General features: G+C 64.2%; 1 protein-coding gene across 3 annotated transcripts; it reads left to right on the top strand.

Moving 5' to 3' along the window:
* The first annotated feature begins 1,449 nt into the window (after window positions 1-1,449).
* EMID1 (EMI domain containing 1) lies at window positions 1,450-10,901 on the top strand. 3 transcript variants are annotated; one of them, XM_015294892.4, is made up of 15 exons: window positions 1,450-1,599; window positions 3,741-3,854; window positions 3,937-4,040; window positions 6,489-6,575; window positions 6,661-6,722; window positions 6,807-6,933; window positions 7,043-7,150; window positions 7,225-7,362; window positions 7,478-7,564; window positions 7,649-7,701; window positions 7,787-7,840; window positions 7,958-8,002; window positions 8,097-8,141; window positions 9,104-9,194; window positions 10,579-10,901. In XM_015294892.4, exons 1-15 carry the CDS (start codon window positions 1,484-1,486, stop codon window positions 10,689-10,691), a joined length of 1,344 nt encoding a protein of 447 aa, XP_015150378.2. In that variant the 5' UTR covers window positions 1,450-1,483; the 3' UTR covers window positions 10,692-10,901. The 3 variants fall into 3 exon arrangements, with proteins under 3 accessions (XP_015150378.2, XP_015150377.2, XP_015150379.2); XM_015294891.4 differs by having other exon boundaries at window positions 3,934-4,040; XM_015294893.4 differs by lacking the exon at window positions 9,104-9,194 and adding an exon at window positions 8,675-8,759 and having other exon boundaries at window positions 3,934-4,040.
* The last annotated feature ends 118 nt before the right edge of the window (window positions 10,902-11,019 follow it).

Here is an 11,019-nt window from a genome sequence, read left to right as displayed (position 1 = left end):
CAGGGACCACCCACACACATTTGCTCTTTGCACGCCGCCAGCACGCGGACCACACGCACTTTATTTGCAAACAGCAGCCGGAAGCACAAGCAGAGCAGCACAAACACTCAGATGCACACAGCCCAGGGTAGCGCACACGCTGCTACCTGCATGCAAACACCGCCGAGTGCACAGGCATGCGTGCACGTGTGCACACACCTGGAAGCCTATGGCACCCCGATGGATGGGCACTGGGGTGTGTGCATGGGGACACAGGGACAGGCACAGATGTGCACGCACACACACGCAGGCACATGCATGTATGAGTGTACGTGTGCACACAGAACGGCAGACATGCAGAAACATGAGCACATGTGCACATGTATGTATACATATGTGTGTGCACCCCACACCGAGAACCACGAAGCTGTTCCCACCCAGGGACACCCCCACTCACACTGTATGGGGCTGAGGGCCTCCTCCTGCCCCACAGCTGCCCCCACTGCTCCAACACCCCAAAACCACCACTGCCCAACCCATGACAGCCCCTAAACTGTGACACCCCCAATGCGTGACATCTCTCCAATCCATGTCCCCCATATCCACATACCCCCATCTATGTCTCCATATCCATGCCCCAATATCCATGTCCCCCCATCCATACCCCCTATACCCACATCCCCAGTATGTGTCCCCCATAACCATGTGCCCCATACCAATGTCCCCATATCCATGCCCCCATATCCATGTCCCCCAGTCATATCCTCCCATCCATGCCCTCCATGTCCCCACCCATGTCCCCCCACCCAAGCCTCCATACCCATGTTTCCATATCTACGTCCCTCCATATCCGTGTGCCCATATCCATGTCCACCCATCCATATCCCCCATATCCATGTCCCCCATATGCATGTCCCTGCCACCCATGCTTCCTTATTCCCATATCCATGTCCTTTCATATCCATGTCCCCATATCCACATCGCCCATATTGATGCACCCCATATCCATGTCGCCATCCATATCCCCTCATCCATGTCTCCCATACCCATGCCCCCACATCTGTGTTCCCTCACCCATATTCCCCCAATCCACGTACCCCATATCCATGTCCCCATCCACGTCTCCACATCCATGTGTCCCACATCCATGTCCCCCCATCTCTATCCCCCATATCCGTGACCCCATCCCCACGTCCTCCCATCCATATCCCCCATCCATTTCCCCAAACCATGTCCCCCATATCCACGTCCCCCCATCCACATCCCCCCACTCCCTTTCCCATTCTGCCCCCCGACCCCCCAGGAGCCGCCCCCCCACATCGCTCCCCCCCACCCCCTCCGAGGCGGAAGGCAGCGGGGTGTGTGTGTGTGTTGGGGGGGGGGGGGGGTCCCTTCCTCCTCCCCCTCCATCCTCCATCCCTTCCCCTTCGCTCCTCCCCGCGCACGGAGCGCGGCCCCCGGTGCCCCGCTGAGCCGAGCGGAGCCGCGCGGAGCGGAACGGAGCATGGAGGGCCTCTCCCGGGGGGGGCACCGCTGCCCTCCCCTACCCCTGGCCATGGGGCTGTGCTGCTGCCTGCTGCTGCCGCCCGCTGCCGGCTCCTGGAGCGTGCAGCCCCGCAGGTACCGGCGCCGGGGGGGAGGGGGGGCACCGAGGGGGCAGCGAGCACGGGGGGCAATGGGGAGATGGGGACACCGGGGCGGAGGGTTAGAGGGAATCGGGCGCCGTGGGGAGCGTGGATGGGGAGCACGGCGTGCTGGGGGGGGGTCTGGGTGCCGGGCACCGGAGAGCAGCGAGCACGGGGTACTGGTGGTACCGGCAGCAGTGGGGACTGCGGATCGGGCACTGGGGGTGCCAGCACCGGGGGGGAGCGGGGAGGAGGAGCGCTGGGGGGGTCTGAGTGCCAGGCGTGGGGATGCAGCGCCAGGGGGCTCCGGGCGGCAGGGGGAATGGGCGCTGCGTGGGACTGGATGCTGGACACCGGGGGGTGCCAACACGGGGGGTGCAGAAACACTGAGGGCAGCAGGGAGGGGCTGCTTGGTTCAGAGTGGGGCTCTGGGTTTGCCCGGAGTGGGACGGCTGTGGGGTGCCGGGGGTCAGCGGGGCCGGCAGGGCTCAGCGGGGCCGGCATCGCTGCTGGGTGAGCAGCCACTGGGGTGCAAAGGCGCTGTAGCATTCTGGAGCTCGCTGGGGGTCGCTGGGGGTCCTCATGGCTGGGGGTGGCCTGGCCCCATCCCCACGGCTCTGCCTGCACCCAGGAAGCAGCGGGGACAACGGAACCCAGCGCCCGGCTGCTGGGGGCTGCAGCCCGTATCTATCCCTATGGTCCCTGTCCCGCTGGGGGTGGCGGGGGGGTTGTTTACAGGAAATCTTTGGCGCTGGCGGTGTCTCCGGCACCGGATTGCCGGGACCTCCCGGTTCCGCTCAGCTCCGCACACTGACGGGCAGAAGCTGCCTCATTTCCCCTTCCCCTCCTGGCCTAGCCCAGGCAGACCCCGTTGCCTGACCCCCCCCACCCCCCGCCCCGGGGCCCATCCGTGGGTCCCACCTCCCCAGAGAGGGGCACAAAGCTGGGGGAAGGTGCGGGGCCCAGAGCAGAGCCCAGGCACACTCAGTGCACGAATGGCCCCGCAGCGGGTGGGCTGGGTGAGCTGGGGCCATGCGAGCACCCACACGCCTCGCCGCTGGCTCCTGCCCTGAGCTGGGGGGGGTTCCCTCATTGCTGGCACCCGCCCCAACTTCCCTGCCGGCTGGAACGGGCTGGGGCGCATCCTCATCCCTATGGCACCGCCGGGGCTGGCATCATCCCCAACCCGTGCCAACACCGGGAGCAGGAGACACCCCTGGGGGGCACAGTACTGGGGGCAGCCAGACCCACCCCCAGCCATCCCCATCACTCTGCCCCGTGGCATTTGTCACCCCGGAGGTGTCACCGCGCAGTGGTTCTGTCGGGGAGGCTGAGTGTGCAGCTGGGATGCTGCCCAGCCACAAAGCCCTGCGCCGCCCCGCTGCGTCCCCCCGGCGCATCCCACACAATTGTCCCCCCCACTGCCACCAGCCGCAGCCACCTCCTTCCCCGCAGGCACAAAAAGCTCCTCTTTCCACCCAAATCGTGGCTGCGCAGGCGGGGAGGGTGGCACACATCTTCAAGGGGGCTTGGGTCCGCCCTATAGGTCAGTGGGGGGCTCCAGCTCTCCGCTATTGGGCCCTTGTGGAGCTCGGTTCTGTCCCGTGGGACACCTGGGGGACACTTTGGGGTCCCAGCTCTCTCCTTTAGTGCATTTGGAGGGCATCTGGAGGTCCCATCTCCTCCCCATGGGTCACTTGTCAGGCACTGATGAGTCCCAGCATTCCCCTATGGGGCACTTGGGGGGTTCGGTTCTGTCCTATGGGGCAACTGGGGGGCACTGGGGGTCTTGGTTCATCCCTATAGGGCACTTGGAGGTCCCAGTTCTCCCCTATGGGGCACTTGGGAACAAATTTCCCCCCTGACGTGGATGGCACTCACATCCCCAGACACAGCCTGCGTGGGGACAACAGGACTGGTGGTGGGAGGTGGCCATGGCGGAGCCCACATGGGGACACCATGCTGGGGACACCCACCTAAAAGCTGGGGTGGCATCTCCCCATGAGGATGGGTGAGGATGGGCACCACCCTGGGGACATCAAGGGACAAGTCTCCCACCGGGTCCCAGTGGAACATGGGGTGTTCTGGGGATGCAGAGCGGGACCCCCATGGTGGCACCGGTGGCTTCTCTTGCAGCAATTGGTGCTCCTACATGGTGACAAGGACGGTGACGTGCCTGGTGCAGAACGGCACCTCCCTGCAGCGTGTCTTCCAGGGCTGCCGCTGGCCGCCGGGCTGCGGTGGGGGCAGGTGAGACCCCGGTGAGCACCAGGAGCTGCAGCCACGGGGTGGTGGCACGGGGGTGACATCGGTGCCCACTCTGTGCCAGCAGCTACCGCACCGTCATCCGGCCCGCGTATCGGGTGGCCTACAGGACGCTGACGGCGCTGGAGTGGAAGTGCTGCCCTGGGCACAGTGGGGCCAACTGCGAGGAAGGTGGGAACGGCGCGGGGTGGTGGGGTGGGCTCTGCTTCCAGCCCCCGGGGATGCATATCCCGGGAATCTGAGTACTGGAGCCGTGTGTGGGTGGGTGGGTGGAGGGACAGATGGATGGATTGATGTGTGGTTGGATGTGTGGATGGATGGATGGGTGGGTGGGTGGAGGATGGATAGAGGGAGGGGGAGAGGGAGGAAGAGATGGAGGGATGGAGGGATGGAGGGAGGGAGGGATGGGAGGATGGATGGAGGAATGGATGGATTGAGGAATGGATGGAGGATGTTCCTGTGGGTGAATGGATGGATAGACGGACAGATGGATGGATGGAGGGAGGGAGGGAGAGAGAGAGAGATAGAGAGGTGGATGGGTAGATGGGTGAATGGATGGATGGATGGACAGACGGATGGATGGATGGATGGATGGATGGATGGATGGATGGATGGATGGATGGATGGATGGATGGAGGGAGGGAGAGAGAGAGAGACAGAGAGGTGGATGGGTAGATGGGTGAATGGATGGAAGGATGGATGGATGGAGGGAGGGAGAGACAAAGGGATGGATGGGTGGATGGAGGAATGGAGGGATGGTTGGTCCTGTGACCAATGTGTGGTGAATGGATGGATGGACAGACGGACGGACAGACGGATGGAGAGAGGGAGGGAGGAAGGATGGAGGGACAGAAGGATGGAAGGATGAAGGGATGGATGTTCCTGTGGGTGAATGGGTGGATGGAGGGTGGGATTGACATATGAACAGATGGATGGATGGATGGAGGGATGGAAGGATGGATGGATGGATGGAGTGATGGATGGGTGGATGGATGGATGGAAGGATGGATGGAAGGATGGATGGATGGATGGATGGATGGAGGGATGGAAGGATGGAAGGATGAATGGGTGGATAGATTTGGTGTTCCTGTAGGTGGGTAAGTGGATGGATGGATGGACAGATGGATGGATGGATGGACAGATGGATGGATGAACAGACAGATGGCTGTTCCCCTAGGTGAGTGAATGGATGTTCCTGTGCGTAGGTGAGTGGATGGATGGATGGACAGCTGGATGGATGGATGGATGGAAGGATGGATGGACAGATGGATACTCATGTGGGTGGGTGAGTGGACAGATAGACAGAGATGCCCCTATGGGTGGGTGGATGGATGAATGAATAGATAGATGGATGGACGGACAGATAGATGTTCCTGTGTGCAGATGGATGGGTTGATAAATGGGCTGGCAGATGAACGGATGGATGTCCAACCATGGATGCAGGAACGGATCGGTGGATAGCTGGTTGGGTGTTCTGTGTGGGTGGGCAGCTGGAGAGACACTCTGCTGGGTGGCTGAGGAGGTGGGCATAGGGGTGGACAACCCTCTGTGCGGGTGGGTGGGCAGATGGATGGTTGGACAGATAGATGGAAAAGCAGGCGGATGGGGTGTCGGTGGGGGATGGATGGATGGACATTCCTGTGGGTGGGTGGATGTGCCCATAAGGGGATGCCTGTCTGTCTGTCTGCCTGTCTGTCTGCCCCTGTGTGCAGCCAGGCAGCTGCGCCTGTGCACAGTGAGTGAATGGGTGCCAGCCTGTGCCATGCATGGCCCTGGGCAGCTGCCGGCCTCTGTTAGCTGGCGGGGACTACGCATCCCCAGCCCACCCCCAGAGCATGGGGCCGGCTGGGTGGCAGCAGCACGGGGGTGGCAGGAGCTCTTCTCCTCCTCCTCCTCCTCTGTGCGTGCTTCGGCTCTCCCCTCCTCCTCCTCGCCATGCGTTGGCTGAGTGCCCCACATCTGGGCCTGCTTAGGGCTGTGCTGGATGTCCCCAGTAGCCTCGGTGGTGGCCGTGCCAGGGTGTGGTGACAGCGTGGGGGGGCTCAGTGACATGGATCTGCCCCGGCCCCTTCTGCGCTGGGTTGTGTTCTCACGTCCCCTTAGTGGGACCCCACATTGCAGCCCCCCTGAGCTGGCGATGGCGAGAGCTGGTTTGGGGTATTGGGGGCTAGGGATGGGGAGCAGGGGGGGCACTGGTTCAGGACCATCATTGGGATTGGGAAGATCTGGCTGGTGGGCATGGGTGGGTTTGGGGGAATCTCAGGGTTATGGGACAGACTGAGGGCATCCCAGATGGGTGGGTGTGGAGGCTCTGGCTCTTGGCCGTGGGTGGGATTTGGGGGATCTGGCTTAGCGCTGTGGGGTGGGTTGGGGAGCATCTGGCAGATTGTGCATGGGTTCAAGGGGAATCCGATTCAGTGACGTGGGTGGGTTTGGGGGGGGGTCTGGCCCAGGGCCATGACTAGGTTTGGGGCTCACCGACAGCAAGGATGGGGCAGAAAGCAGCAGAACTCCCTCCGTCCTCCTGCCCGATTTGGGGTGAAGCACCACCCCTGGTGAAGGGGTCCTCCCACCAGCAGCAATGCCCGGGGGGGGTCCTGACACCCTCTCCCCTCACAGAGCCCCACACCTTCCTCGCTCTGCGTGATGCTGCACGCCCCAGCACCGCCCCACGCCGCTCTCCCCTGCGCCCCACGGCTTTCTCAGGTGGGTGCAGCTCCTCGGTGCTTCCCACCCCCAAAAATATCCTGAGGTCCCAGGCGCACCCCGAGCCCTGCGCTGTCCCCTGCAGGGTGTCTGAACTGCAGCCACGTCGGGGAGCTGTCAGCACGCCTGGCCACCCTCGAGGCACAGGTGACCCCCCCTCCCCCCCACCCCTCGATGGCCATGGGGACCAGGGGTGGCATCTCACCGTCCCCAGCTCCGTCTCATCCGCAGGTGGCCCGGCTCTCAATGGCAGAAGCCCCCATGTCCCCAAAGCCCAAAGGGGACAGCTTGGGTAGGGGTCCCAACACCGGGCAGCTCTGGGGGTCCCCGGCCGCGCAGGGGAGCCCAGGGGACGAAGGTAAGGGGGGGTGGCTGTCCCATAGCCCGCTACATTCAGTGGCATTGGTGGCAGCAGTGCCACCCAGTGCTGGAGAAATGATCCCCTCTGAGGATGCTGCTCCCCGCAGGCAGACCTGGTTCACAGGGACCCCCCGGCCCCTCCGGTCCCAAGGGTGATGCAGGAGGACGGGGACCCTCAGGCATTCCCGGGGTGAAGGGTCCATCGGGACCCCCAGGTAAGGGTATGCCCTCTTAGTCTCCCCAGTTTGTTAACCTCCATCGATCTTCACCCGCATCTTTCTCCCTGCAGGTCCCCCAGGTCCCCCCGGTCCCCCTGGCCACGATGGAGCCAGGGGTCTCCCTGGAGAAAAGGGGTTGCCTGGCCCCCCCGGTCCCCCCGGGCCTCCTGCTCCCGTGGGGCCAGCCGTACCCTGGTTGACTGACCCAAGTAAGGATGAGGCTGAGGGTTCTGGGGGGGTGGGGGCTGAACCCCAGCAGAGCAGCCGAACCCTCCCAGCACTGGGGGGTCATCGCCCACCGCCCCACCCTGACCTGTCCTGCAGGGGACCCGCTCCTCTCCAACACCTTCACCGAAGCAGCCGGGGGCATCGTGGGGCCCGCTGGCCCCCCTGGGCCCATGGGGCCGATGGGTGAGTTCACCCCCATCTCCCCCCTCCAAGCAGCAGCTCTGAGAGGGCACTGTGATGAGCCATGTCCCCTCACTCTCCTTGCAGGACCCCCCGGCCCCCCAGGACCCATGGGGCTGCCCGGCCCCCCGGGGCCTGATGTAAGTCTGGGAGCATTTTGGGGTGGGGGGCCACTCCGGGGGGCACATCCCCAGTACTGATGGCACCGTCACTGTCACTGCACAGGGGAGAACTGGGGCACCTGGAGCTGCCGGTCCCCGGGGAGACAAAGGTGACAGGGTGAGTGTGATGAGCTGGGGGGGTCTCAGCCAGCACCGAGCCTTGGGGGCGGGAGTACCCATGGGTGCCTCTACCCCATATGCGCCCCTCGATGCTGACATGACCTGTTCCCCCCAGGGCCCCAAGGGAGAGCCAGGCAGCCGTGGGCAGGATGGGGCACAGGTACGTGGCCCCCCCAGCAATGGGGGCTGTGCTGGGGTGAAGGTGGGCCCCCTGCCTGCCCCCTCTGCCTGTCCTTCTCCTTTCTGTGTTTCAGGGCGAGCCGGGCCCCAAGGGCGAGCCGGGCGACAAGGGCACATGGGTGAGTGATGGGAGGTATGGGGACAGGGGTGGCATGTGGGTACCCAAATGCTCCCACGGTGTGTCCCTGGGACCCCGACAGCAGCATGGGGGTCCCAAGCTGTGAGCAATGCTCACTGTGTGCCCGGGGTCCCGGGGATGGCACGGGGGTCCCTAACTGTGCAAGTGCATGTCTTGTCCTTGGGACCCCAAGAACGACATGAGGGTCCCCAAATGTGCTGAGCACTCACCTGGTGCCCCTGGCATCCTAATAACATTATGGGGGTCCCCAGCTGCACCTTGTCCCTGAGACCTCAGGGGTGGTATGGGAGCCTCCAAATGTGCCCAGTGCTTGTGTCTCATCCTTGGGACCCCAGTGATGGCACAGGGGTCCTCAGTTGTGCTTGTTCCCCCACCCCATGGTGTGGCCAGCACCCCCTCCCTACCCACTGCCCCCCACGTTCTGGGGGTCACGCATGCAGCACTGGGCACAGAGCGTGGCGGTGGGGCTGGGGGTGCCCCTGCCCCCCCCCGACTCCTCTCTTCCCTCCGCAGGGGGAGGGTTTACATCAGCTCCGCGAGGCTTTGAAGATTTTAGCGGAGAGGGTTTTAATCTTGGAAACAATGATTGGGCTCTATGGTGAGTAGGGGGAGCGCAGGAGCCAGCCGTGGGGGGGCACAGGGGTCCCTCCATCCACGATGGGCTCCGTTACGGGGAGCAGCAGGCGCCCCCCTCCCTGAGCCCCGCGGGGACACATGTGTCCCCCCACCCCGTGCCAGCGGTGGCACTCCCCAGCGAGTCCCCCCTCCCCGGACCCACGGGGACAGGAGAGCCCCTCGCATCCCCCTGGGACCACGGGAGCCCCCCGCACCCTTTTGGGAGACCTGGCACCCCCAACGCTTGCACCGCACCCCCGGCCCGGCTGCGCCCGCGCTGTGCCATGGGGCAACCACGCTCTGCTCTGCTCTCTCACTCTCCACCAGGCCAGTAGCTTCCAAGCCCTGCTGCGGCAGCAGGCCCGCCTGGAGGTCCTGGCTAGAAGGGTCACCCTCCTGGAAGCCATCATCTGGCCAGGTAACCGCACCACCGCCTGCTCCCCTCCGTGTCAGCCAGGCGTGTCCCCCAGCAACACACCTGGAGCAAGGGGAGGGACAGAGAGGGACCCCGGAGCCACCCTTGGGAGAGAGGGAGACCGTGGAGCAAGGAGAGCCCGTTGGGCTGAGGGTGGCCTTGGAGATGTCCGAGGATCGTGGAGGGCCATGGAGACCTTCTTGGAACAAGAGAGATGGTGGAGAGCCTCTGTTGCACCAAGGGGACCCTCCCCGGGTTGAGGGAGGCTTTGCAGATGTCCAAAGACCCAGGGAGTGCTCCAAGGGTTGAGGGAGCCCCAGGGAACAAGGGAGACCACTGAGCAACTCTTTGACCAAGGGAGGACGTGGAGACCCTATTGGACCAAGGGAGACCTTGGAGATCGCCAAGGTTCAGAGGAGAGCTTAGAGCTCCTCTTGGGTTAAGGGGAGACTCTGGAGCCCCTCTTGGACCAAGGGAGGCCACGGAGAGCCTCTTGAGTTGAGGGAGGCCCTGGAGATCCCACAGGGATCGAGGTTGTTCTCCAAGGATTGAGGGAGGCACTGGAGCTCCTCTTGGTGCAAGAGATCCATCCGGTGCCCTTCTCAAACCAAGGGAGGCCCCGGAGGCCCTTTTGGGAGGGGGACACAGCGTGGCCCCATGGTCCAAGCGACACTTGGGAGCTCCCAGGTCACGGTCATGCAGACCATGGAGCTCCCAGGAACATCTTGAAGCCCAAGGAAGACCCTAGAGGAGCCCCCAGCCCCCCCTCACGCTGAGGCTGACTCCATAGCCAGCTGCCCCCTCCCCCTCCCGCTGTCCCCCCTTTCCAGCTGTGCTTTGCTGCAGGGGCTCTGTCCCCATCCCTGCCTGCCAGCCGGGGGTGCCAGGGGGGGGTCCTCATCCCTTGGGGAGTGGGGGTCATGCTGGGGTGGTGGTGGTGGGGGGACACTGTGAGGGGACGCATGGAGCTGGGGGCACACCACGCACCATGTCCCCAAACAGTGTCAGAATGGGAGGTGTCCGGGTTGTGGGTGGCACCTGGGGACAGCTTGGTGCCACAGTGGGGGAAACTTATCCAAGGAGCCTTTGTGGGGGGCAAAGCCTACCCTGTGCCACGGGGACCTCACGACGATGGGGACGTGGTGTGCGGGGACCTTGTGGTGACAGGGATGTCCCAGTACCAGGAGACCTCATGAGGGTGGGGGGACCTGGTGGTCTGGGGACCCCACGGTGGACAGCACCCCATAGGGGCACAGGGATCCTTGGGGACAACCGTGGGACCTGATGGCCTGGGGACCCCACAGTGGCACAGGGGTCCCTGAGGACCACTTGGGGCCGTGGCACCCCACACCCCATGGCCTCACAGCTCTCTCCTTTCCTCTTGCAGAACCAGAGCCCGGCTCAGGCAGCGGCCCCGGGGGCTCACCGGCACCCCGCTCCCCCCGTGCCAAGCGTGGCCGCTCGCCCCCCACCCACCAGGCTCTCCCTGGCCAGCCCTAAGAGTGCAGCCCCGCTGTGTCCCCGCTGTGTACATGGAGGTCCTGGTGCTACCCGGTGGCACTGCACCGGTCGGACCCCCCCAGCTTTGGCCCTGCTGCTCTGCACCCCAGTTTTGGGGGGGCATGGGGCCCCCACGGCCACCCCAGTGCTCGGGGGGCTGCGTGCCGCGCGCTGTCCTGGCACTGCCTGGGCATTAAAGGTGTCCCCAGAGCTGTGTGTCACTGTTGGTATGGGTGGGGACATGGGTGAGTGGCACTGAGGGGGGGGACACCCGTGCTGTTCTATGACACCTGTGGGATGCTGGACACCCACGCCACACTGTGACACT

This window comes from Gallus gallus, chromosome 15 (assembly GCF_016699485.2).
Source record: "Gallus gallus isolate bGalGal1 chromosome 15, bGalGal1.mat.broiler.GRCg7b, whole genome shotgun sequence".
In the NCBI taxonomy this organism is placed as follows: Eukaryota; Metazoa; Chordata; class Aves; order Galliformes; family Phasianidae; genus Gallus; species Gallus gallus.
This window is presented reverse-complemented; position numbering and strand designations above follow the sequence as displayed.